General features: G+C 37.0%; 2 protein-coding genes across 8 annotated transcripts in view; one reads left to right on the top strand and one right to left on the bottom strand.

The window, feature by feature from the left end:
* RPS6KB1 (ribosomal protein S6 kinase B1) overlaps window positions 1–21,947 on the top strand; it is a 39,360-nt gene that overhangs the window by 372 nt on the left and 17,041 nt on the right. For 4 of the 6 annotated variants that reach the window (XM_033431637.2, XM_033431638.2, XM_004271741.3 and 1 more), the window contains exons 2-6: window positions 6,878–6,927; window positions 8,149–8,269; window positions 9,463–9,531; window positions 19,561–19,708; window positions 21,778–21,835. In XM_033431637.2, the coding sequence (XP_033287528.1) occupies window positions 6,878–6,927; window positions 8,149–8,269; window positions 9,463–9,531; window positions 19,561–19,708; window positions 21,778–21,835 (446 nt within the window). Of the gene's footprint in view, window positions 1–310; window positions 433–4,699; window positions 4,731–6,877; window positions 6,928–8,148; window positions 8,270–9,462; window positions 9,532–19,560; window positions 19,709–21,777; window positions 21,836–21,947 lie in introns of those variants that run through there. The other 2 variants (XM_033431639.2, XM_033431640.2) reach the window with 2 other exon arrangements.
* RNFT1 (ring finger protein, transmembrane 1) overlaps window positions 10,786–21,947 on the bottom strand; it is a 40,362-nt gene continuing 29,200 nt past the window's right edge. The window contains exons 8-9 of one of the 2 annotated variants that reach the window (XM_033431643.2): window positions 20,179–20,296; window positions 10,786–19,274 (exon numbers count right to left, since the gene is read on the bottom strand). In XM_033431643.2, coding sequence (XP_033287534.1) covers window positions 20,201–20,296 — 96 coding nt within the window. In that variant the 3' untranslated portion in view covers window positions 10,786–19,274; window positions 20,179–20,200. The remainder of the gene's footprint in view (window positions 19,275–20,178; window positions 20,297–21,947) is intronic. The other variant, XM_033431642.2, reaches the window with a different exon arrangement.

Raw genomic sequence — 21,947 nt, 5'->3', positions numbered from 1 at the left:
GGGGGGGGGCAGGCGGTGCGGACCTGGCTGTAGATGCGAGGCTGCTGCGGCGCTTGCAGGTGCGGCTTGTGCCCTTATAGCCCCAGACCGGTGCAGCCGGGAGCAGTCTGTTTGTGGAGGGAACGAGGAAGGGCGCGTGGTCGATTCCTGGAGCTACTGGACTTGAGTGTGCGGGGCGCGAGTGTTGGGGGGAGGGGACTGCGCTTGCTGGGTGGCCCGTAAGTGCAGGTGAAGTGTGGAAGGGTTCCCCTAAGTGTTCCATCTTCAGACCTCCCACAACCACTTCTCTCGGCCTGTCGCTTCTCTCCTAGGAAGCGCTCAGCTGTTAGAAGTGACAGCTGAAAACTTCTGTCGGGAGTAGCGCTGCCGCTGCTGTTACAGCCACCAGGAGTTTTATTTCGGGAGCAAGGGGGCTCTGCCGCATCTTCCAGGGTTTGTTTGATTGCTTTTTTTTTTAAACCCCCTTCCTTGTGACTTTTTTTTTTTTAAAGCATTTATAACGACACACGGCATTTGTAACTTACTTTTACCCCAGTTGACGATGTCTACATTTTTTCAAAATACTTGATGTAATTTAGGGGTGGAAAAAAACCAGCGTTGACAGCTGTGATTTGGCTTGCCAAAAATAAATTGGTTGCACTGAGACTTGTGAATGGTGGTGTGAGGGCTTTTCTTTCTGTAATTTAGGGTGTTAAATTTAGAATTGTTTTTCCTAATGCATAGCTTGGTTTTACCTTTGCTGCCTTAGTAGTTTGTTATTCTTTATTCAAGATTCTTTTCTCAAGATAAATTTATTGAAAAATCACAGATTGTACCTGACGTTCAGAAATGGTGTTGTCATGCTAAATCCCTGATTCTGGGTAAATGACCATCAATGATAACCTCACGGTAATTTAGATTCTAAATTCCATTGCCTAGATGAGTACGTGGGTTAATGACTGATGTCAGATGTTTGTTCTAACTACAGAAGGGGCTTCCCTTTCTTTTCCTCACCCTGTTTTCCTCCTTTGGCAAGTAAGTTGTTGCCTGCTTGTTGACCAAAGATTGAGATGCTATATATAAAGAATTTTGAACACTTCATGAAACTAAGTGAGCTAAAGTAATACTGCCCTTTTCATAATCAAAGGAGTCTAAATCAAAATCAGACAGTTCAGAAGGTGGGTGTTGAGATGTGTACTTTTTAATATGTTTGCATATGGAATTCCAGTTAGCCTCTTTTTTTTTCCAGTTAGCCTCTTAATGGAACATGTGATAACACTGAATACAATTTGAAACAAACGTAGGATTACTTTCATTACAAATAACATACTCATCGATTATATTGGCCCCATATAGCAGTGGCTTTGGAGCAGAGCAGGGGAGAAAATGATAGGAAGGGTATTTTATAAAATCTTCATCAGTTGAACTTACAGAATTTCTAGACCATGGTTTTATTAGGAGCTGGAAGTAAAATACTATATTAAGATTTCTGTTATTAACTGGGACCTCTCCTGGACATTTGTTTTGCTGGGTACAAGCAAATAGGATTTTGAGAATTTTGAACGGGTGTGGAAGAGGCCAGAGAAATTGTTGGGAATAAGAAGGAGAAAGAAATGTGGCCACCACCCTGGGGAGAGGAGCTTTGGGGAAAGAGCAAAGGTAATTAAAGAGGATTTTGAGGAAGAGCCTTCAGCAAAATATATCTTACTTAGCAGTGCTTTTGGAGTGGAACTGTTTCTTTTGAGTGTGTTATTCTAAGAGGTGCAAGCTGGACAAGCAAAAAGAATTTGGGTGGAATTGGGTTGGCCACCCAAGGAGATTCAGTGACATCCAGGTTTCTCTAAAGTAAGATTTAAAATTCTGAAAAATGAGAGAAATTTAGATTCTTGGAAGATCTGACCACTGTGAATTTATAATAACATAATTAATATTCTGGCTATTTGTGAATTTATATCCAAGCTTTTTAAACATTGATGCATATCGGAGTAGCCTCACTTCTTCATTTTATAGTAAGGAAACTGAGGCATTGGCCAGAGAGATGATTGCCCAAGACCACAGAGATAACTAGTGGTAGTATTTTCTTGACTCAATTCAGCAAGCTTCATTGCATAGCTTCTTCATGCATTTACTAGTTTTGTTTGTAATGTACCTGTTTGTGGTTTGTCAAAGTGAATTCTGATCCCCCCAGCCATGCTCACTGACTGTGTGATCTAGAATAAATTGCTTAATCTCCCTGACACTTCTTTCTTCTCCATAAAATGAAGCTTACACGCGATAAAGTATATAAAGTACTCTCAAAATATCCTGGCACATTATGTCGTTAGCTAGTTTATGGAAATATAGCTTATCAGTGTTAACTCATTGCCAAGGAACCAATCATTTAAATTTACCCTCATCTATGCCTAGAGACTTAATAAATACAGTTATACTAGAGGTGCTGCATTTTTAGAACTGTAGTTTGTTTGTTTGTTTCCTTTCTTTTTGTCATTGGTCCTATTTAGAGATATATACCTTTTTAGGTATGTTACACTGAGTGAATCTGTATTAGTAAATATATGTGTTTACATAGAATAGTTAATTCTTCAGTGAGTAAAAGATGAGGAGATTTAATACATTTTAAATACTGTATTAAAACCAATGGGTGAAAGGGTTTTTTTGTTTGTTTTTCTGTTTCATTGGTGATAATATAATTTGGGAACAGAGTTGAAACTAAGGGAAAGTTTTCCTCTAGAGATTTTCATTAGATTATGAAAATGTTGGAAACGTCTGCTTTCTGTGGAGACACAGGTTAAAAGAGTAATAGATAATTGTGAATGCAACTTAAAAAATCCTTAATTTTTTAAAAAATAAATTTATTTATTTTATTTATTTATTTTTGGCTGCGTTGGGTCTTCATTGCTGGGCACGGGCTTTCTCTAGTTGTGGCGAGCGGGGGCTACTCTCTGTTGCGGTGCGGGCTTCTCATTGCGGTGGCTTCTCTTGTTGCGGAGCACAGGCTGTAGGCACGCGGGCTTCAGTAGTTGTGGCTCGCGGGCTCTAGAGCTCAGGCTCAGTAGTTGTGGCGCACGGGCTTAGTTGCTCTGCGGCATGTGGGATCTTCCCGGACCAGGGCTCGAACCCGTGTTCCCTGCATTGGCAGGTGGATTCTTAACCACTGCGCCACCAAGGAAACCCAAAAAAATCCTTAATTTTTACTCTACTAATTCAAAATTTGAAATAGTCACAGCGGCTTACTAGTAGTATGAATTTCAGATTGGGATATTAAAGTTTTATAGAGCAAAAAGTGTTTTGAAAAACAGTGCTATATATTCAATAGATAATATGTATTCAAATATTCACGATTGTGAATATCTCACTATCAATGCTTATCTTGCATTTTAATAGATACTTACCTTTAAGTATATTTAAATAGCCCAAGATTTGGGGCCAGGTTTACTCCTTTTTCCCAATGTATCTGAATTACTGAATCTTATTTTATAAGAAAATATCTGTGAACAGCCAGGAAAGTAGATAAATGATTTAATGAATGTTTGGATTAAGGATATTTTTCACCCATTCTGTAACAATTTATTTAAGTTTTTATAAAATGTGCTCTCTTTCATTGGGACTTAAGGCATATTAACTTGAATTTATATACAATTTTAATTTAAAACTTTGTGAATAGTCATTCTGATGCGCTAGTTTGAAACAGTGTATCTTGTATAGTACCTTAGATGAGGAGGATTCTACTTTGTCAGTCGTAGTGGCGCACACCAAAAACATTGGATGGGTCATAAAGCTTAAGGCAGAAAAAAAATCTGAATAAAGTTTCCTGCGAAGGAGAATTGTCAGTATGTCCTATATGGTAGCTTGATGTTTCTGCTATAAGACTTCTAAAGATAACATTGAGTAGTAGAAAAGAATTGTGCCTCAAAATGCTTCTGCTCCAGAAGGTAACGGTAGGTAGTTTACAAGCCCAGATGCAGGTGGTAAGTCAGGCCTGGCTGCCTCCGGAAATGAAACATAGCCACAGGTCATTATCTTTCTAGGTGGCTTCAAAGTCATAGTTCAGTGTTAACTACTCTGTGGTCTTTAATTTAGAATTAAGTAAAGCGAATATTAAAAAAAAAAAAACAATTACATAATATCAGTTTTATAGAAGTTAGCCTTTTGTCTTTAAAGTGAAGCCATCATAGGTGATTGTATGAAGCACCAGAAACCAAAAAAAACCCCTTTAACCATAACCACCCCTATCTGCCCCTCCCCACACACAGAAGAAACTGTATCAAGTTGAAACTGCAAGAATTTTTTCCCCTTGATACTGCCACCTGCATTTGCCTAGGTCTAATCATGAAACATACATCCTTGGTGTTAGACTTCATCCTGACTTGTTTACACTGTGAGCAAGTTCTGACTAAAAAACTTTTGTTTTGAGGGGTCATTTGAACATCCATTGTGTAAGAATGCTGTCAGTTTTCTTTGTGTGTCTTGACTGTGTGCTGGTATCTTTGAAGAAAGATGAGTTCACTTAAATATTTTTTGAATTATTCTAAAATTTTTAATAAAAACTTTAAACTTCTAATTTTTTAGAGCCTACTTTGTTAGGATTAACCACATTTATCATTTCACCAGTTGATGTTCATTTGAGTTGTTTCCATTTTTTGGCTATTGTGAATAACGCTTCTATGAACATTTGTGCCTAAGTCTTTGTGGAACATGTATTTTCATTTCTCTTGGGTAGATACCGAGGAGTAGATATGCTGGATCATGTGGTAAGTCCATGTTTTATTTTTGAAGAAACTGCCAACCTGTTTTCCAAAGTGGTTATACCATTTTACGTTGCTGCCAGCAGTGTATGAGGGTTCCAATTTCTCTACATCCTTGCCAAACTTGTTATTTTTTGTCTTTTTAATTATAACTATCCTAGTTGATATGAAGTGGTATCTCAGTATAGTTTTGGCTTGCCCTTCCCTAATGGCTAATGATGTTGAACATACTTTCACGTGACTATTGGCCATTTGTATGTCATCTTTGCAGAAATGCCTATTCAGATCCTAACCCATTTTTTAAAACTTTGGTTATTTATTTTTTTATTATTGAGTTGTAGAAGTTCTTTATATGTTCTTATTCTGTGGATTTTCTTTTCACTTCGTAATATCTTTTGAAGTGCAGAAGTTTTAAGTTTTGAGTAAATTCACTTTATTGACTTTTTTCATTACTCTTTTGTGCCCTTTGTGTTCTGTCTTAAGTCATTGCCTACCCCAAGATTGTGAAGATTTACTCCCTCCTAGATTTCTTCTAAGAATTTTATAGTTTTAGTTCTTACATTTAGGTCTGTGATCCATTTTGATGTATGGTGTGAAGATAGGGGTCCAAAGTAAATCTTTGCATGTGGATATCTGATTGTGCCAACACCATTTATTGAAAGACTGTCTCCCATTGAATTTTCTTGGCATCTTTGTAAAAAATCAGTTGACCGTAAATGGAAGGGTTTATTTCTGGGCTCTCAGTTCTATTTCATTGATCTATATTTCTGTCCTTATGCGCGTACCACACTGTGTTAATTGCTGTTGCTTTGTAGTACATTTTGAAATCAGGATGTGTCAGTCCCCCAACTTTGTTTTCCTTTTTCAAGACTATTTTGGGCCCCTTGTGTTTCTGAGTGAATTTTAGGATTAGATTGACAATTTCTGCAAGAAAGGAACCTGGGATTTTTATAGGATTGAGTTGAATCAGTAGACCAATTTATTTAGTATTGCCATCTTAACAACGTTAAGTCGTCTGATCCATGAACATGGAATGTCTTTTGACTTATGTAGGTCTTTTAAAATTTCTTTCAGCAATGTTTTGGAGTAGCAAATATACAAGGCTTGCACTTCTTTTGTTAATTTTTTTTCTAAGTATTTTATTCTTATCGATGCAACTGTGAATGGAGTTATCTTAATTTCATTTTTGAATTGTTCATTGCTAGTGTACAGAGGTTAATTAAGTTTTGCACTCATTTATACTACGGTCAGAATAAATGTTTGGCCAGCATGACTCCTCACAATATGAGAGTGTTGCTTAATTGTTTTGCTTTGATCAGCCACTACAATATCTTGGACTGGCTGTGGTTACTTTAGGCTTAGTTAGGCTGTAGTTAAATAAGGTTTATAGCATTATGTTAGTCTTATTATCAAAAGCATATCAGAATAGCACTTTTTGTAAATCATTTGATTAACTCATACTTAGAATGTAGTACCTTTAGTTTTGTAATATACAAAATACATATTTTGAATAAATGTAATTTTTGAAGGAAAACAGTCACCTTTTTTTAAAAAAAATAAATTTATTTATTTTACCTTTGGCTGTGTTGGGTCTTCGTTGCTGCTGCGCGGGCTTTCTCTAGTTGTGGCGAGCAGGGGCTACTCTTCGTTGCCGTGCACGGGCTTCTTATTGTGCTGGCTTCTCTTGTTGCAGAGCACAGGCTCTAGGTGCACAGGCTTCAGTAGTTGTGGCACACGGGCTCAGTAGTTGTGGCTCTAGGGTTCTAGAGTGCAGGCTCAGTTGTTGTGGCGCACGGACTTAGTTGCTCCGTGGCATGTGGGATCTTCCCGGACCAGAGATAGAACCCGTGTCCCCTGCATTGGCAGGCAAATTCTTAACCACTGCGCCACCAGGGAAGCCCGATCTCCTGGTTTTGTTTGTAGATCTTTGATGAGTAGCATCTGTAGCTTAGTTATCACATTAAAGTGAAATCCCATAGTATTGTTTGTGCACCTTATTTTGTTCATCACCACATTTACCTGTTATTAAAGTATAGAGAATTTTAAGCTGGTTTATTTCGTTCATTGTCCTTCAGTAATGGGGTGAAGCAGTAAGTTCTTTAATTTCTTGTTTATGAGGTTATTTATTTTTAAAACTTTAACATATTTTTCAGGGTCAGTTAAATGAAAGCATGGACCATGGGGGAGTCGGACCATATGAACTGTAAGTTTATATGAAAATGTTTCACTGTGCTGTCTTTCTTTTATGTAGTTTATAGCCATCATGTGATCTCAATAACCTGTTTTTAAATATTTAGTCATATATACAGACTTGGTTTATTGAGTTTGGCATGAATATCATAACATATCTGGGGTTTTGAGATCATGTATGCATTTTGAGAAAAAGATTATTCAAATTTAGAGTATACTGAATATGAGTCTGCGTGTGTTAAGGAACTTTTATTAGTTTAATATAGAGAACCACCTTTTCCTACTGAAAAAATAAAAATTTTAGAAATGCTCCCCAAATCAAATGCTTTTTTTTTTTTTTAACACTTATTTATTTATTTACTTGGCTGCATTGGGTCTTAGTTGAGGCACACGGGATCTTCATTTTGGCACGTGGGATCTTTAGTTGCGGCATGCGAACTCTTAGTTGCGGCATGTTCCCTGACCAGGGATCAAACCCGGGCCCCCTGCAATGGGAGCACGGGTCTTAGCCACTGGACCACCAGGGAAGTCCCTCAGATGCTTCTTATTTTGCTTGTAATACATCATCCAAACAGAGATCTGTTCAATTTTATGTCATTTTAGGCAAGCTTCATTAGGTGAGTATGGTGTTTAGTCTGCTTTGTACCCCATCTTCAAGTAAAAGGCCTTGGATTGTGGGCAGACTGAGAAGATCACTCATAGAGAAAGCATTTAAGTGACAGATAAATTGCCTCCCTTTTTGGAGTCTTTAAATTAAGCAGATGTGGAAAGATGCATGCATATAATTTATTAGCAAGAATTTTTAGCTAAAGACTTGAACTAATTGGGTACCTTTAGAAAGCTCTCATTTTCTGAAGTTGCCAAATGAAGTTGGATAACAGCTGATCTCATAGACATTTTGAATGAACTAAATTTGAATAACTAGAAGACTTTTTTCCCTTTGTCAGCTTAATAAACGTGTTCTAATTTATCTTAGTTTGGGGATGCTTGATGCTTATGAAAATAAATAATCAATAGCATGTTCTGTAAACAAGCAGATAAGCAGTTATCAAGCCACCCTAATCTTGACCTACCATGTCATTGAATCATTAGCTTACTTAGAGCACGGATACTATATTTGTTATCATGCACCTTTTTCCTTTTACTTAATTGGATTATAATTCTCTTTCTAACAGTATGCTAAAGGTAGTTTAACTTTTTGCAAATTTACTTTTGGTTTTGCTTTTCTTCCCAGTGGCATGGAGCATTGTGAGAAATTTGAAATCTCAGAAACTAGTGTGAACAGAGGGCCAGAAAAAATCAGACCAGAATGTTTTGAGCTACTTCGAGTACTTGGTAAAGGGGGCTATGGAAAGGTAGGAAGTATTTTGAAATGAGAGCTGTTGTCTGTCCTGTGTGGATTAATTTTTATACCCTGATTCCAGCACTACTCTTCAATCTTTGTTAGCTATCAGCAAAGGATATGATCACTTACCTGGTATTATTTGAGGGCTATACAGAAGTTCTCCTTTTCCTACCACCGTTCACATAAAAGCCCGGCACATTGTAGGCACTCAGTCAATATTTGTGGAATAAATAAGTAGGCAGCTGTGCCAGGCAAAGTCTGCTATTAGAGGATTCATTCCTTCCTTTGGTTAAATGGTACCATCTATTGGTATCCTTTAAAAAAACAAACTACTGCTTACTTTCAAGAGGCATGGCACATTAAATTGGTATCTGTTACTGAGACCTTAATCTAAATTAGTTTTCTTGGACTTGCAGTGTTTGGAGCAATAGAGTTAGGGAAGCTGAAGAATATAAGAGGGGAGAAGAAAAATGAAGAGAACCTCTTAGTTTCATAGTTTTGCCAGAGGCTTTCTAATTTAAGACCTCACCTCTGTGTGTTCTGCCCAAGAAAATTTATACCTTCCCATTCTCTATCAAAAGACAGAATTTGGATAGCATTTTAGAGTTAGGATTAAGCTTGAGAACTATTTATGCTATCGTGTAATGTTCATTTTTGCAAAACATGACATTTGTAGTTTATTCTTAGGCTTAAGGACATATTCTAATATGTTCTAATCATCTTGAATGTGTAACACATGCACTGTGAATCAGACATTTTAGCTGTTGCATGAAAATGTAGCTAGTCATTTTAAGGAATAGGTAATTGCTGTCAACTATTATTAAATAGTTATATGTGAAGCATCCCTGAGAATTTATGAAATATTTTATAATTTCTGTGTGTCTGGGAAACCTGATTATAGCTTTTTCTATGAAAACTTGGATTTTTTAAGTAACACTGAGTGCTTGTTATAGGATGGTCATTGCCCAGCTTTGCCACCAGATGTCAGCAGACCAGACAGGAAAGTCCCATGTTGTGTAACACTTTTCACTACTAAATCTTTAATATAATCTCTTAGCTCATCATTTTTGTACACAGTCGTTCATGGTACTAGTTTTTGTAAGAATACAGACTGCTATATCGTTTGTTTTTATAAGTAGGAATTAAGGGATTGTGACTAGCATAATTTAGCTTTTAATAACGCACACTTTAATTTTCATCTAGGTTTTTCAAGTACGAAAAGTAACAGGAGCAAATACCGGGAAAATATTTGCCATGAAGGTGCTTAAAAAGGTGATTTCTCCCCTCCTCCCCAACTATATTCTTAATTGCTATAAAATCCATATTTTGGTCTAAAATTCTCAGTCAAAAAATGTATTTCTGACACAATTATAAGTCTTCTTGGAATGTGGGATACACTTCATTATTGTTATTCTTGTTTTATTCTGCTTGGTGAGGGTGGAGAGGAGAGCTGTTTCAGTTCTCCTCTGAGGTAACTCTTTTAGCTCTTTGTTCTGGTCTCTGTATTTCTAAGTAATAAGCAAGTTCTGCTATGACTTAATTCAGTAGTTTTAGAATTATGCATTGACTTCCTATTTTATTCTTTTTTACTCCTTTCTTCCTTTTTCCCATCCTCATCTTTGCTTCATTTTCTTTCTATCTACTATTGTCTTCTCATACCTTCCATCAACTCTGTAAAACACCTTTCGGGCCATGGTTCTATGATCACACTTATTAGATAATTTACTAGTTCCATTTATTTTCCTAGAGACATCCTATAGGAACCTCTGTCCTTCTGTTCTCACCTGTACTGATAGTTATCTAGGCATAGCTATCATTACTGGACTTTCCCTGCACCACAATCCTTGGAATCCTCCTGACTCCTTCAGTGTTGGATCTTTGGTTCCTGGATTCCATATGTTCCTTTTTCTTAGTTTGTGTCTCGTTCCCTTGCTTTGGTGACCATTTACTGGTGGGTTCCTGAGGAACTGAATCAAGGTAAATTTTTTGGGAAATATTGCATATTTGAAAATTTTCTTATTATATTCTTATACTTGTTTGTATGGATGCAGTTTTGAAGTTGAAAATCATTTTCACACAGGATTTTGCTCCATTTTCGTCTAGCTTTCAGCATTTCTGTTCAGGAGTCCCTTGCCATCTGATTCCCAATCCTTAGATCTATTTTTCTTTAAGATATTTAACATTTTCTTTTTATTTTTAATGTTCTAAAATTTTGCAGTGATGTGTCTTGCTTTGATTCTTATTATTTATTTTTACTCTTTCAATCTTGAAAGTTTCAGTCTTGTAGCTCCAGGAAATTTTCTTTTATCTCTGATAATTTTCCTCCTATTGGTTTCTTTTCTTGGAATTGCATTTACTTGGATGTTGGACCTCCTAGACTGATCATCTATTTTTCTTACCTTTCCGTTTGTCCATTTCTTTATCTTTGTGTTAACTTTCTGAGAGTTTTCTAGAAATTTATTTTCTAATCATTTTACAGATTTTTTTTTTTTGGCTGTGCCATGCAGCTTGTGGGATCTGAGTTCCCAGACCAGGGATCGAACGTGGGTCCCTGGCAATGCAAGCACGGAGTCTTAACCACTGGACTGCCAGGGAATTCCCTTACTGATTTTTTTTTTTTTTAAGCTATCATATTTGTGGTTCCCCAAAGCTCTTTTTGTTTTTTCTTTTCATAGCAACCTATTTTGTGAGTACAGTATCTTCTTTTATTCCTCAGAGGGTTTTAATTATAAATTCTTTGAAATGTTCTTTTGTTCCATGCATGTGTCTCTTTTCTAAGTTCCTGTTTTCTTTGACTTTGATTTAGTGGTTTTTTGTCATGTCAGAGGCCTTCTTTAGATGGCTGGTGTCCTTTAAGAGTGGAACTCTGAAAAGCTGATCAGAAGTTATATGTGTGTCGGCTTCTCTGTAACGCAGTCATGAGATTAGCTGGCAGTTGACTAAGAACTTCCACATATCAGTGTCTGAAGGTCTTTCTTCTGGTATGGATCAGTGGGTACTGAGAAAGATCCTCTATTCTCTTGCCTAGAAAAAGCATTTTGGAGCTGGATGACAGAGAGGAGATGGAGATCTCACCTTTCAACACCAGATTTTCACTGAAGTCACTTTTTTTGTTTGTTTTGTTTTTAATTTTATTGAAGTATAGTTGATTTACAATGTTATGTTAATTTCTGCTGTACAGCAGTGATTGTAGCACATATATATATTCTTTCTCATCCATTATTGTTTCTCACAGGATATTTGAGTTCCCTGTGCTATACAGTAGGACCTTGTTGTTTATCCATCCTGTATATACTCGTTTGTATCTGCTAATCCCAAACTGCCAAATCATCCCTCCCGCACTGCCCCCCTTGGCAACCACAAGTCTGTTCTCTATGTCTGTGAGTCTTTTTCTGTTTCATAGATAAGTTTATTTGTGTCATATCTTAGATTCCACATACAAGTGATATCATATGGTGTTTGTCTTTGTCTGACTTACTTTGCTTAGTATGATAATATCTAGGTCATCCATGTTGCTGCAAATAGCATTATTTTATTCTTTTTTATGGCTGAGTAATGAGGTCACGTTTTTACTTTAGCACTGTACTCTGTGTCTGATCCTTCACTCTTTTTTTTTTTTTTCTGGACACTACATCACTCTAAGAGGTAGTTCCCTGGCTGGTTAGTGTGGGGATGGGAATCTTGTTGGTCTATCTGTTCCTTATAGAGATTTTCAGATAATCTCCCTGTTTTCAGTCCTCCACCTTCTGCCTTCTGCAGTCCCTAATGATTCCAGCTTTTTTCCTTTCTTTCCTTTTATTTTTGCTTCTAATTTTTGAACCCTGCTAGGGTTCTGTAGATGGATTCAACTTCTTTTGTTATGCCTCTCTGCAGGCATTTAGGTTTGATCATACACCAGTATACTAAGTCATGCACTATTGCTTTATCCCCATTCTGTCTTCACCTTTTGAGATGTGGAGTTACACGTGTTTCTTAGTTTTATTGAAGATGGATTATGTATGTTTGGTTTCTTGTTCTTTTTGTTTGGGATTGATTTCTGAAAAGAGCTCACTGTCTTAAAACAAATCTTAGTAGAAAACTATTATTAAAAGACAATCAAAATGACTTTTTAAAAAAATTATAGTGTTTGTAATATTTTGGTCCTATCTTCTTCCTGATTTTTACTTAAGTGGTACAAATGATTTCCTAATTTAATTTAATTTTTTTTTTTTTTTTGGCTGCGTTGGGTCTTCGTTGCTGCACGCAGGCTTTCTCTACTTGTGGCAAGCGAGGGCTACTCTTCGCTGCGGTCTACGGGCTTCTCGTTATGGTGGCTTCTGTTGTTGCGGAGCATGGGCTCTAGGGCGCGTGGGCGTCAGTAGTTGTGGCATGCAGGGTCAGTAGTTGTGGCACACAGGCTCAGTAATTGTGGCTCACGGGGCTGTAGAGCGCAGGCTCAGTACTTGTGGTGCACAGGCTTAGATGCTCTGCAGCATGTGGGATCTTCCCGGCCCAGGGATCGAACCCGTGTCCCCTGCATTGGCAGGAAGATTCTTAACCACTGCGCCACCAGGGCAGTCCCGACTTCCTAATTTAAAAGCTGAGGAACAAATACTATGACCACAACATTATTGGTGATTGCCTTAAAGAAGCAATTTAGGTATTCTCAACTTCAGTTTCTATATCGGTAAGCCGGAATTAATCTGCTATCTGGCTTTTCCATTTGGAATAATTTGAGATTAATGATTTTTTTTTTTTTTTAGAAGATGTTGGGGGTAGGAGTTTATTAATTTATTTATTTTTGCTGTGTTGAGTCTTCGTTTCTGTGCATTGGCTTTCTCTAGCTGTGGCGAGCGGGGGCCGCTCTTCATCACGGTGCGTGGGCCTCTCACTATCGCGGCCTCTCTTTTTGCGGAGCACAGGCTCCAGACGCGCAGGCTCAGTAGTTGTGGCTCACGGGCCCAGTTGCTCCGCGGCATGTGGGATCCTCCCGGACCAGGGCTCGAACCCGTGTCCCCTGCATTGGCAGGCAGATTCTCAACCACTGCGCCACCAGGGAAGCCCGAGATTAATGATTTTTTATCTGTAAAATATGTTAGGTCTAAAATTAAAGACAGTATAATAATGCTTATTCTAGAAATGTTGACAGAAGTACTGGTCAAGATTCTTAGAATAATCCATTCCTTTTGATATGTTGCTTATACATGCCTGATAATCAGGGCTGAGCAAAAAATAGTCATAATTATATCTTTTTTTTAAATTAGTTAATTAATTTTTGGCTGTGTTGGGTCTTCGTTGCTGCATGTGGGTTTCTCTAGTTGTGGCGAGCGGGGGCTGCTCTTCGTTGTGGTGCGTGGGCTTCTCATTGCTGTGATTTCTCTTGCTAGGGAGCACGGGCTCTAGGTGCGTGGGCTTCAGTAGTTGTGGCTCATGAGCTCAGTAGTTGTGGCTCTCGGGCTCTAGAGCGCAGGCTCAGTCATTGTGACGCACGGACTTAGTTGCTCCGCCGCACGTGGGATCTTCCCGGACCGGGGCTTGAGCCCGTGTCCCCTGCATTGGCAGGTGGATTCTTAACCACTGCGCCACCATGGAAGTCCCCATAATTATATCTTAAGTGAAGTATGTTTCTGGCACTGGTATCTTTAATGGAAAGAAGAGGGTGGTATCTTTAATGGAAAGAAGAGGGTGTTGGGTTTTTTTTTTTATACTGATGGTGAGTGGGCGTGGTATATTGGGAAATCCATACACCTAATTACTTCTAATTGTCAGGCTTCCTTTTTGTGCCCAGGCATCTAAAACCTAACTTGCTTGCCTCTCCTTTTGCTTAGTTACCATTCCTTCCCACTGTTGGTTTTTGCTTTCCCCAAGCCTGCCTAGGTTCTTTCCTTGAGCAAAGAGCACTGTCTCATTCTTTCCTTGCTGTTCCTGAAAACAAGCTTACAGCAGAAAATAATGAAAGTGAAAAGGTTGCTAGGGTTAGGTCCAAGGTTTTAATTTCTAAATTGCTAGGTAAGATGACTGTGTACTCCCATTGAGTTTCTTCTTTTGATTTTGTTATCCTTAAAGCAGAGTACTAACCCTCTTGACCTGAGTATGGGTAAGAATATACCTCTTTCTAGCCTTAAAGATGAAATCAGAATAAACCGGATGTCCCCTTGTCTTAAATGAGTTGCTTACATCTGGACAATCTGTCTGGATTTAGCACTTCTGGGATTGTTTACTCATTATGAGAATGGTCCCATTTGGGTACTTGTTCATGGTGGAAAGTTGAGGAAAAGACTATTTCCAACAACTATCTCTCTACCCTACCAGTTGCAACAAAAATGTACTCTGGAAGCAAAATACTATTGCCCATGGCATTAGTTCAGCTCACACTGTAAATTTTAGAACCTTTGGCCAAAGGCTTGTAACTCACAGATTGGTCATACTTCTTTCATTCCTTCTTTTATTGAACCAACTGAGACTCTCCAGTGTGCCAGGCATTTTGCTAGACATTAGGATTTAGCACTTGAGACAAATGTAGTCTCTGCCTCTCGCTCTGCTCACTGTGTGATTCAAGGGAAGAACTGATAAGCTTAGCCTTGCAATTTCTCCTCTACTCTGGTCAAAACCTTTTCTACTTTGAGGTTTAAGCCTATACTGCTTTCTTATCTTTTATCAGTCTTTTTTCCCCCACTCCCAAGTCTTATTGCCCTGGTGTCTTCCATGTCCTTGTACTAAATAAGTAATCAATTGCCTAGCCTTCTAATTTCTTGTTGATCCCAACTCGTCAGCATTCACCTCCATTCCACTTCACCAGCCCCCATAGCTGTGTCCTCCACCCCTGAAACACTGGACTATAATAGAGCAGTAACATTCTCACTTATTATTCCCACAATGCCTGGTCTTTGGCCCTAAGCCCTTTTAGTGCTTTGATCTTTCTGTTTTTTCTTCAAGTTCTTAGCCCCGTTCTACTTTCAGTTTATTCCTAATCTAGCCTAATCAACATGATCTGCCACTTCAGTCACCTGCTATCCCATTGACCTTATGTTCAGGAAAGTTCTAATTTAATCAGTTTATTTGTTAATGCTCCTTTATTCCTGTATCTCAGTTACTGAACATCACTGGCAGAAATCACAGAAACTTTTAAATGGCTACTGGGACAAATTCGTAGTCCCGAACTCATGTGGACACTTAGAACTCACCAAATGTCCCTAGACAACTCCTTCCATTCTCTACAACTATTAGAGCCTATACTATCAGTCCCACTATTCTTTTTTAGCAGACTGCCTCTCTTTCTATTTGAGGCTGTCAGATCTGATTCCCTTCAACTTCCTGTTCTAATCCTTGTCCCCAGTACCATATTGTCTACATTTTCACCTGTCTTTACTTCCCTCTCTCCAGGCTTAGTGGGAGATGTGTTCCTCCTTCTTTCCAAGGCTAAACACTCTCTTTATGTTTTGGATCCCATCACTTTCTGCCTGTTCAGGGTCTTTGTCACTTCTGCCTCTTTTTTCCATCCTCTATCCTAACTTCTTTCTTTATATAAATATATTCATGTCTTTGCCATATTTAGAAAACAAATCCTTTCTTCACTCGAGGTCTATGGTAGCTTCCAGTCTCTGCCTTTCATAGCTGAATTTCTTGAGAAGTCATGTTTTATTATTTTTTTCACTCACTATATTTTGACTTCACAACTCTATTCTTTTGATGAAATGCTTGTCCCCTACATCACCAGTGATCTCCTAATTGCTGAATCCAGTGGTCTTTACTTAACTCATCCTTAATTTACCTCTCTGTTATATTGAAGCTATTGACCACAGCATTTTGAAACTCCGCTCCCTTGACTTCTATGATTCTTCTTTACTATTTCTTCATCTTCTCTTCTTGGCCTCTTCTCAGACTTTCTCAAAATTATTTATTTAAAAAATTTAAACCTTCTGAACAGTTAAAAAATAATGCATCTTTGAAATTTTTCAAACTTCCCAAAGAGTTACAAGAATAGTACAGTGATAACCAATTGTTAAGTTTGCCATATTTTCTTTGTCTGCCCCTCCCTCAGTTTCTCCTCTCTTAGTATGTATGTGTGTGTATATTCAAAGTTTTAATTTTTTTGGTATACAATTTGAAAGTTATTTGTAGACATGGCACTTCGCACTTAAATTCTTTAGTATGTATCTCTTAAGAATAAGGGCATTACATACATAACTACAGTGTAATTGTCACATTTGGGAAATTTAACATTGATATACTATACTGTTTTCTAATACATCGTCCATACTCAGACTTCCCCAGTTGTGCCAGTAATCTCCTTTATAGCTATTTTGTTTTGTTTTTAACATCCAGGATTTAATCAAGGATCACACATTGCATTGAGTAGTCCTGTGTCTTTAGTTTCCTTTACTGTAGAGTACTGTGTCTTTAGTTTCTTTTACTTTAGTTTCCTTTACTTTTTTGTCATTCATGACATTGACAGTTTTTGAAGACTCTGGGCCAGTTTTGCAGAGTATCCCTAATTTGGATATGGTTCATTGTTTCCTCATGAAAACACTTAAATTTTAAATTTAGGTTAAATGCTTTCTGCAGGAATATTTTACAGGAGCATTGTGTTCTCAGTGCATGGGCTCAGGAAGCACATAATGTTGGTCTGTCTCATTATTTGGTGAGACTGAGTTTGATCACTTTGTTAAGGTGGTGTCCACCAAACTTTCCATTCTACCAATACCTTTTTCCCTCTGTAATTAAAAAGTATCTATGGAATGAAAGTTAGAGATTGTGTTAATATTCTGTCCTAATAATCTTCTACACCCAATGGTTTTATTATCCATTGTCTCTTAGCCAAATCAAATAATACTCTGGTGATTATAAAATGGAGACTTTTCTATTTTTATCATTTTTTTCTATATTGTCATTCTTCTGTAAAGAAGAGCTTTTCATACTTGCTTTTTTAAATTTAATTTTTTTAACTAGTATGGACATTTTTTCAGTGTGTTACCCATTTCTTTCATTATTCAAATTTTGGTCCACAAATTTTCCCAGGTTTTGCTAGAGAGAGCTCCATTAAGATGGCTTCTGTGTCCTTTTAACATATCCCTGTTAGTTTTTGAGTAGTTCCTTACTTTCTGTATAATAGCGTGCTCCAGGTTTACCTTGCACTTTCCCTGACCCTGGCTTAGAACCGTTTTATTCTCCATGGAACCCTGTTTTTTTTTGCTAGAGAAACCAAGATCTGGGTGCCAAGCTATACTTTTTGCTACTGAAGTCTCATTGTTCCTGGCTCTTTCAGTACACAGAGCTAGGAAGTTTTGTTTTTGTTTTAAATCATGGCTACATATTGATATTCCTAATTTCAGTCCAATTCCGTAGGGTTCTTCTTTCCTCGGCCTACATTTGCATCTCTGTTTTTCCACAGTGAGAAAAGCCTGGTAACAACATCAGTACATTTACTCATTTGCTTAGTTGTACAATACGTGCATAATAGTTTGAGAATTATAATACCAATACTATGAGGAGCTATAAACCTACTAAGTGTGGTTTAAGATTTTTTGGCAATTTTTTTTATGCTTACATATATGTCACTAAGAATGTTCAACGTAAAGTTATTTAAATATCTTTTTTTTCCTTTTGTGGTAAAATTATCAAAGTAATAGTCAATTAAATTTATGTATTTCTGTTGTATTCAATTTTATTTCCCTCCCCCATCCAGATTTAATTTTATTTTTGAAATGTATAAAACATTAACATGGTTCAGAATTTAATAATCACAATAATGATATTTGATTTAGGTGAGAAAAGAAATGAATGATAAAACCCTTCAGGTTTTACTCAGAGGTCCCATTCCCTTTCCTGCCTTTCCACTATCATTAGCTTTTTTTTTTTTTTTTTTTAGATAGGTTTCTTGTTGGGATGTTTTATGTTATTGTTATTTTTTTGGACACGCCACATGGCATGCAGGATCTTAGTTCCCCAACCAGGGATCGGACCTGGGCCCTTGTCAGTGATAGTGCCGAGTCCTAACCACTGGACCGCCAGGGAATTCCCTGTATCATTAGCTTTTGGCTTAATTTAGGTGTGCTCATTATTCCAGATATAAGCATATATTCTTATTTCCACTGTTACACAAAAGGTAGCATACTGTGTTACTGCTGTGCCATATATGCTCTTTTGCACCTTGCTTTCAGAGATGTTCCTCATTCTTTTTACAGTTTTCTTACACAGGGTTTTCATGCAATATCCTATGTGTGGGCATTTAGGTTGTTTCTTATGTTTCACTTTTACAAATAATATTGCAACTAATGGCCACGTATATACGCTTTTTCATGTTACTAGAGGTGTACAAGAACTTAGAATTTAAGACTTAGCATGTCCAAAGCAATATATCATTTTCCCAAAACTTTTTTCTTTGTTTCCATTTCCTGTTATTGAATGACACCATTACTTACACAGAAACCATGGTATCATCATTTCTTCTCATATCTCCTTAGTCAGCGAGTGCTAATGATGCACTTTTACCCTTTTTTTCCCCACCTTCATTTTCTTAGTTACAGGTTTTACTTCTTGCTTAGTTTACTAGCCTTCTAACTGGTGTCATTTCTTCCCTAAAACTTCACACTGCTACTAGAACTGTCTTTCTTAAAGCCAAAGGTTATTCATTTACCTTACCTCAGCATTTCTCCTCTGCCTCTAAAATAAGATTCAGATGCCTTTGCCTAGATGCCCAGGCCTTCCATTTCCTATATGTCCAGCCTAATACATGTCCTAACCACTTCTAACCATACTGAACTACTTTTAGATCCTCAAGACATGTCCCGTCCTGTCAAGCCTCTTTTGCACTGGGAATGCCTTTTTTTTTTTTTAAATACCCTCTACATTTCATCTTAATAACTTTTTATGATACAGCTTAGGTATCTCCACCTCCAGGAAGACTTCTTGCCAGGTCAGATGTAGTTCCCAGGGCACCTTGTGCTTAGCTCCATTGACTCATCTCTCTTCCCTGGGACTTTGGGCTCCTGTGGGCTAGAGACTCCTTCTGTTGGTTCTGCTTTCTTGTTAAGAGCCTATAAAATAGTAGACATTCAACAGTTAGTGAATATATGAATAAATTTGATCTATTTACATTAAAACAGATTATTTAGGTTTTCATTTACGTGTTTACTACAAAAAATCCAAACAGTGCAGATGTATATAAGAAGTGAATGTCTTCCATTACCCCATCTCAGTCTCCAGTGGGAACTATGATTAATAGTTTAATGTTGGCAAGAAAAGCACAAAATAGATTTTCCAGTTACTATAGGATAAAAATGTCTACTACTTTGTTCTTATAGATCATCTCTTTTCCTTTAGGCAATGATAGTAAGAAATGCTAAAGATACAGCTCATACAAAAGCAGAACGGAATATTCTGGAGGAAGTAAAGCATCCCTTCATTGTGGATTTAATTTATGCCTTTCAGACTGGTGGAAAACTCTACCTCATCCTTGAGTATCTCAGCGGTCAGTACACAGCTTGGTGTAATTATTTGCATTAGCTCCAGAAACTTGGTCAAAACATTATTTTCCAATAGAAAAATGCTTTTTCCCAATGTGACCAAATAGTTCCTAAAATTGACAAATACATTGACATAAGGAATTCAGATGTGACGAAGTGTTTCTTTTTGCAGACAAATGTGAAGGAAACTTTAAAGGTTAAGTCTTTTTCCCCATCTGTAATATTTTATCTTAATCCCATTGTAATCAATTAAAAGAGCAAACAGCTAATTGATAGCCATCAAATTGACTACACTTGGGTAAGATAATATAATTCAAATAAACCACTGATTTATTTTTTTGTAAACTGACATGGAAAACTTAGAGTGTTGTTTAAGGTAATGAGTATTTTTGGTATTGCATCTTTAAACAGAAGAGTTTTTTGTTTAATGTAGTCTTATTGATAGATTTTGCAGTTTACATTGGAAATCACCCACCTTTTCCAGGGCTTACCCCCTCCTAGGAATTTGTGGTACCCCATAGCATTTCAAGATCACAGGTATCTATTTCCAGCAAACACACTTGAGTTTTCTGAAAAACAGATTTCACAAGAGCCTGTAACATGAAACAGAAAGTTGCAGAATTTAGTCACTTTTTTGTGACGGTTGTTTTTTTCTTGTACCTTTATTTTAACATAGTTTCAGATTTCCGCAAAAAAGTTCTAAGAACAGGACAAAGAATTCCCAAGTACTCTTCACCTAGATTCCCCAAGTGTTATCATTTTACCACATTGTTTTGTTTCATCATTCTCTTTCTCTCCCTCTCTGTATATGTACGTGTGTGTATATAGATGTGTATATACACACACATATGTGTATATATGTTCATAATTTTTTTCCTGAACTCTTTAAGGGAGTGTCACAGACATGATTTCCCTTTACCCCTAAATACTTCAATGTATATTTTTCTGAAATTAAAGACAGTATCTTACATAACTGTACTAAAATTATCAAAATAGGAAATTAACATTAATACAATAATCTCTCTCAGTTTCCTTTAATCTGGAACAGTTCCTCAGTCTTTCTTTGTCTTTCATGACCTTGACATTTTTGAAAAGTACAGTTTAGTTACTTTGTAGAATGTATCAGTTTGGGCTTATATGGTGTTTCCTCAGGATTAGATTCAGGTTATGCATTTTGGGGAGGACCATCGAAGTGACATTGTATCCTTCTCTGTGTATCAGAGCAAGAGGTACATGATATTTGTATCTTTGTTCCATTACTGTTGACGTTAACTTTGATCATATGTATAAGGTGATGTCTGCCAGTTTTTTTTTTCTGGTGAAATTTTCCTTTTGTAATTAGTAAGTATCTTGAGGAGATACTTTGAAATTATTTAAATATCTCATCTTTCATCAAACTTTCACATACAGTTTTAGCATCCATTCTTGCCTGAAACAATTAACTATGATGATTGCCAAGTGATTTTTCTTACTCCATCATGGCTTCTTCATTTATTATTTGGCATTCTGCTGTAACGAAGAGCTTTCCATTTATCTATTCACTGATTTACATCATTGTGGACTCATGGATTCTAAGATTTTTCAGTAGGATATCACACTTTATTATCATTGTTTATTTTGATATTCAAACAGTACCATACTATTTACAAGGACATTGCCAAATTCATGCAGTTTAAGAGTTGTAAAAATGTGGAATATGGGCATTCACTAATTTGCAAGGATGGTTTAATTACATACTAACATTTTTCTAAATGCCGGTAAAATGTTAGAGAAGCTTTAATCAAGATTTTTTTTTTAACCGCAGGTCTGGAATCTGTAAATATTTTGAAGTTTATAGATGTAAAACCTAGAATTCCAAAACTTGTATATTTCACATAAGAATAAGAACACTGCTAAAAATGGAATACTGAGGACTCAGTTTTAAACCTGTAATGTTTAGGATCTGTTTTTTATTTTTAAAGGGTTGATGTCTTTTAATTATGGCTAAAAGGAAAGCACAAACCCTCTCATTAGAATGGATTGTTGGAAAAAAAAAGATTGCTTTGTTTCTAATGTCTTTTTCTTTTCTTTACAGGAGGAGAATTATTTATGCAGTTAGAAAGAGAAGGAATATTTATGGAAGACACAGCCTGGTAAGTGAAATTTTAGTGGTTGTATGGATTCAGGTAATAATTCATATAATTAAAAGCAAAGTCCTGTTCCCACTGTGGGCAGCCAGATGATTCAGTAAATTGTTCTGGAGCC

Source organism: Orcinus orca, chromosome 19 (genome assembly GCF_937001465.1).
Source record: "Orcinus orca chromosome 19, mOrcOrc1.1, whole genome shotgun sequence".
Taxonomy (NCBI): domain Eukaryota; kingdom Metazoa; phylum Chordata; class Mammalia; order Artiodactyla; family Delphinidae; genus Orcinus; species Orcinus orca.
Note: the sequence above shows the minus strand (reverse complement) of the source record. Positions and strands in the feature narration are given on the sequence as shown.